Source organism: Terrapene carolina, unplaced genomic scaffold, assembly GCF_002925995.2.
Source record: "Terrapene carolina triunguis isolate 2854851 unplaced genomic scaffold, T_m_triunguis-2.0 Scaffold46435, whole genome shotgun sequence".
Classification (NCBI taxonomy): Eukaryota; Metazoa; Chordata; order Testudines; family Emydidae; genus Terrapene; species Terrapene triunguis.
The window spans coordinates 1-5,377 of record NW_020710786.1 but is presented as its reverse complement, the minus strand read 5'-3'; the positions used below and the strand labels follow the sequence as shown (position 1 = coordinate 5,377).

The window sequence follows — 5,377 nt, the reverse complement described above, 5'->3', positions numbered from 1 at the left end:
GTGTAGACCTGTACCAAGCCATGGTGGGGTGTGTGTGTGTGGGGGGGTCTGTGTGTAGATCTGTACCTGTACCAAGCCATGATGGGGTGTGTCTCTACCTGTCCCCAGTTGCCTCACAAGGTTGCAGCTGCCCTGGACTAGTCTCGGTCCCGGCCTGCTGCCAGGCGCGTTCTCTTTCACTCAATTCATGTCAGGCATGCCCAGTGGTGGCCACTGAGAACAGCGCTGCCCCACACCGCCCTCTGCAGGGGACAACGGGGAGCGCATGGGGCCGCAGTGAATGGAGGGGTGACCCAATGAATGACAGGATGGTGGGCGCTAGCAAGCGCCTGCCAAAAAGCTTTTTCAAAGTAGCCTGCTTGGCTCTGTGGCAGTGTCATTGTGATGCGAGTGGTGCTTTTCCCTCCTTTTCAGGCACCGGCCCCGCAGCGAAGATGGCTCAGACAAACCCTCTGCCTGGCCCCATGGGCCCGTGGAAGGTACGTCCCAGCTGTACCGCAGGTTATAAATTGTATCACGTAGGGGCTCGAGGCCCCCGCTGGGTGTGCGCTGGGCACTGCACACACATTAGATGTGACCAACAGGGAGGGGAGGGGAAAGGACAAAAGTGACTTGGCCAAGGTGACCCCTGTGGCAAAGCCCAGGTCTCCTCAGCCCAGTGCTGACCTGCTGGACCACGCCGAGCACCCCGGTCTGTTGGCACAGAAGTCAGGAGTTCCCTCCCTGGGTAAGGAGTGGCCGCGCACTGCTGGCGTGAATGCTCACTGGCCCAGCTTCGGCAGGCGCTTGCCGGGAAGGCCTGTGCCCGTCAAGCGCAGCAGCCCGACGGTGGAAGTGCGAAGGGGAGGGGGAGCAAGCGTGGCTGGAGCAAAGCCGGCTGAGGTCTAACAGAGCTGCCACCGAAGGGGTTTACTAGCATATTTGCCAGGGAGCAGCTGTGGTGCTGGGAGCAGTTCTGGCCTGCTGGGCGGGAGTGTGAGAAAGAACAAGAGAAGCAGGTGTGTAAATCTAGGGGGTAGACAAAGAAGCTGCTGCCACAGATGCTGCTGGGGGAAGGTGATGATCCTGTGCACCAGCCCAGGGCACCGGGAAAGTTCCTGCTCTTCCTTTCTCCACCTAACCCTCTTTGCACGGGAGACTTTGGAGTGGAACTAGCGTGAGTTCTAAGTACAGCCCTAGGGCTGTCGACTCTGCAGCCTGCCTGGCATCAGCATGGCTCCGTGCACTCAGCGGGGCTGCGGTCGCTTCCATACCCCTCCCGGGGATGCCCCAGATGAGGCCGGAGCTCGTCGCCAGAGACAGGAGCGTGCGCCGTAGGGGAGGTGAGAAAGAACACGTCCATGTGGCCAAGGCTGGTCTGACCTCCCTTGCACCTGAGTGCTACAAGTCCCAGCTAGGTGATAGAGCTCCATAGCTGGAATAACAGGGGCACTGGGGGTCAGCACTGTGGGCACAGATGCAGCCCACGCCGTGTCCAGCTGTAGCTGGGGCATTAACCTTAATTCTTGTTCAATGAGCACCCAGTTCAGCAGGACTGTTAACATGCACCACACCCCTCCCCCGATTCAGTGACACTCGTGGGGGATGACTCTTCCTTTCAGATCACAGCCTACGACCAGGAAAACTTCCAGGGAAAGAAGATGGAGTTCACCTCGGCCTGCCCCACCATCATCGAGTGCGGCTTCGAGAACATCCGCTCCCTGAAGGTGGAAAGTGGCGCGTAAGTACCAAGCTCTGGGCGGCTCCTCCTGCACGGCTTTGGGGAACTGGCTGGCGGGTGAGGACGGAGCACGGCCGGGCTGTCATCTCACCTCAGGAGAAGCTAAAACACAAGGGCTACTAGCCAGGTGGCTCCTGGACTCCGCTTACCCAGCGGGGGGAAAGCTAGTGTCCCATTTCGGGTCCTGCAGTGCACGACTGCACCCAAGGGGGATGGAGCAGAGCGCGGATGGCACCAACACAAAAACGTAGGTAATTAAAGTGAGCAGCAGGGACAGCAGCCACCGTGGCAGGCTTGTTGTGGGAGAAGGAGGGGGCTGGCGAGGGGCAGGGAGGAACGGGGGCAGATTTGGGACAGTTGAGCCTGTCTCGGTGCTGGAAGCCTTAAGTCCTTCATGCACAGGCAGCAGATCCCCACCCACCCACCGCCATCCAGAGCGAATCCTAGCCACAGGTGCCAGCCTACTGGGAAACCCTTGCCAGTCTCTGTGCCAGCGTTCGCCATTCGCAGGCCTTGTCTACATGGGAAAGTCACACACCCCTTGCTGAGAGGGGGGTTAAGCCCATTACTTCAGTTTGAGAGCGGCTCTGAATCTGCAGCCAGGGCCTGCACTCTATAGTCACCTACGACACACCAAGTCACGGGCTGGAGCGTGGGTTAGTGTGATTCAGCGTAATCCCATTCCCCATCGGCGTGAGCTAACCCCGAGAGCCCCAGCTCGTGCCCACCCAGGGCTCTGTACCAGATTAACCACGTCACTTGGAAATTGCTTAACCTAGTGCAGCTTCCTCACGCAGCCAGGCCCAACACGGCCTCAAGGCAGCCGCCTGTGGAGAGCAGAGAGCCCTGCCCATAGGCATCTCCCCTTCCCAGCATCTCCACAGACAGTATGGCCCCGTTTGCACCAAAGCCCCCTCCAGCTCTGCGTCTAGTGCGCCAAATGGCGAAGTGGCACCTCCGGGCTTAGCAAGCCCTGCACTAAACAGTTCGCTCGCCCCAGGAGCGGCAGTCTAGTCCCAACCTGCCTGCAGAGTGACTGTGGGCCTGGGGCTTTTGACTGCTTGGGATCCCAGCAGTCAATGACAGCGGCTCGGCCTGTCCGCTGCCGTACAGGAGAGCTAGGCCCAGTCACCAGGATGCATCACACAGCACGGCGCTGGCCACATGCTCTGCCTGGTAGCAGCATGCCTGCCACCATGCAGCACCACCACCAGCTAGGTAAGCAGCAGCACGGAGGACTCTGAAGAGACCTCTGCCCCATTGCTTTGCCCGGAAAGGTGGGGTCCACAGCAGAAAAACATGGAGAGACTCAGGGCTCCAGGAGCGGTAGGAGCCCCTCTTCACCAACCAAAATGGGGAATCCACTGCACAGCAGAGGGACAATTTCTCTGCCACTTCCAGCCCATTAATGCTGAGAACAGGCCCGGCAGTGAGAACCCCGCTGCAGTGAGGGTTGGGGAAGCGGGAGAGAGGCTGACACTGCTAACAGGATTAAGGCAGGAGGCACACGCTAGCCAGGCAGCAGCAACCAGCTCCCCCCTCCATTGGGCATATTACTAACCGGCCATTCCCCTGAGGCTGCAGCCAGGATGCCCATGCAGCGTAGAGCCACAGCTCGTGCCACTCAGCCCTCAAACTCCAGTGCATGCTCGGGCGAGCTTGTTTTCCCTCACACCCTCCCTGTGCCCAACAACCCGCCTCCAAAAGTTATATCCAGCTGAAGTGGGGAAGCCCCGCTAGAGCTTCTAATACACAGGACAGGAGGGGACTGCGGGCGGCCCAGCGCCGGCACAAGCGGACAATGCACCAAGGGGCATCTCTGCCCCATCCCACCTGCCACCCGAGTCACTCGCTCTCCTAGGCAGACAGGTGCAGGGATGCAGCGGGGTTTGGGGGGTTTAGAGGCTCAGATTCTCGCTCCTGAAGGTGCAGAAAGGAAGAGAAATTCATCCCACCTCTAACCGCAGAACAGATTTGGGCGGAAGCAGTCATCCCTAGTCACATCCAGGCCGTCTCCCGGCCGCTTTGCAGGCCCTCCGGTGGGCAGCGTGGGTACTGGCCTCACAGAGACTCACCTGCTGCTGTGGGCACGAGAGGCGACCGGGGAAGCGTCTCTCAGACCGGGGCTGATGCCTTGTTGCTGTGGTGGTGGAGGAGAGAGGCAGGCGTGAGTGGTTGGGAGAACCGGGGCAGGGGCGGCGTTCCGGACATTAGGAATTCAGCCCGCCGCTGCCTCTGGGGAACTAGCCCAATGACAGCGTTGCAAGAGAGCGAAACCCGAGCAACTGAGGAGCGGAGCCAACATCTTGTGTGTTAGTCGCCCATAACTCCCAGGCCTAGAGACTGCTGGTGCCTCTTGGGAAGATCAAACCTCCCCCAGCCCTTTGGTGCAGGGTTCACCATAGGCAGCAGAGACCCTCGGGACTCCTCCCGAAACATCTGGGAGCAGCAGCAGCATGGGACAGTCCCCATATTGCCACAGTAAAAACCAGCTGAAGAAAATCTCCCTTTCAGCCCAGCGAAGGAGGGTGAAGCTGTCAGAGCCGGTGCAGGGCACTTGTAACCCAGGGGACGTGGGGGCTCCAGCTGGGGAGTCCATTCCCTGGAGCCTCCCCCTGCTCCGTCTTGGCGAACGCTGCAGCCCGCGTGATGAAGACACCCAGGCATGTGTAGTGAGCCTGGCCAATCCCTGGCCCAACCTGCAGTCACTTACACAGGGCAGGCCTGGCACAGCCGTGCGGGCCCTTGGCACGAACGCACGCAGCTCGGTGCCATACGGCCTCCAGCTCAGGTGACTATCAGAGCAGGGCCTGTCCTGACCCTGGGCACAGCTAGCAGCCCCGGGTGCCATGCGCGCTCCATTCCCCTCGGGCAGCCCGCCCAGGAGAAGCAACAGCTTGCAGCCAGCCAGACCTGACAGCACAGCTGGAGGCGGCTGGGGCCACGCCTGGTGGTCTCTCTCTTCTGGCAGCGAGGGAGCCCACGGGGATTTTCTGGGCCCTTCTCCCTGAGTGACACAGACGATGGTGGAGCCGGCCAGGGCAGGCCTGCCTGCTTCCCCCCCGCGTGTCTGGGGCCCGGACTCCAGGCCCGGAGCTGCCCCAGGAGGAGCTATGGAGCTCTGCTCTATCGTTGCAGCTGGATCGGTTATGAGCACACCAGCTTCTGCGGGCAGCAGTTTATCTTGGAAAGGGGAGAATACCCACGGTGGGATGCCTGGAGTGGGAGCAACGCCTACCACACCGAGCGCCTGATGTCCTTCCGCCCCATCTGCTGTGCTGTAAGTGCGATTCCCCAGCCCCTTCAACCCTGTCGCATTTCCCAGCAGCAAAGGTGCCCAGCACCCTGCTGCCTTCATGCGAAGTGTAGTTATGCAGAAAGCACTCCTCCAAAAGGTGCCTCCTGGGCTCAGGGCCGGGGGAGGGGAAGGGCTCACATCTTTTTTGGAATGAAGTAGCCTAAAACTTTTACCAGCTGCTGCAAATCAGCTGGACAGTCACCTACTCTTCCCTTTGATGGATGCTGCTGGGAGGCCTGGACTAGAGGCAGGGAAACCATCACGCTGGTGTTAAAGAGTCAGATTACTAACGGCAGCTGGAGAGTAAGTGAGCAAATACAACCACTCTGATTAAAAATGGTCAGTCACTGCAGCTAAGT

At 60.1% G+C, this 5,377-nt stretch overlaps 1 protein-coding gene across 1 annotated transcript; it reads left to right on the top strand.

The window, feature by feature from the left end:
• Positions 1-418: 418 nt before the first annotated feature.
• Positions 419-5,000, top strand: LOC113405624 (beta-crystallin A3; the record flags this gene model as incomplete). The annotated part of the gene is made up of 3 exons (XM_026646843.1): positions 419-479; positions 1,602-1,720; positions 4,859-5,000. Coding segments are annotated over exons 1-3 (306 nt in total), but the record flags the coding sequence as incomplete, so codon positions are not given.
• Positions 5,001-5,377: the final 377 nt, after the last annotated feature.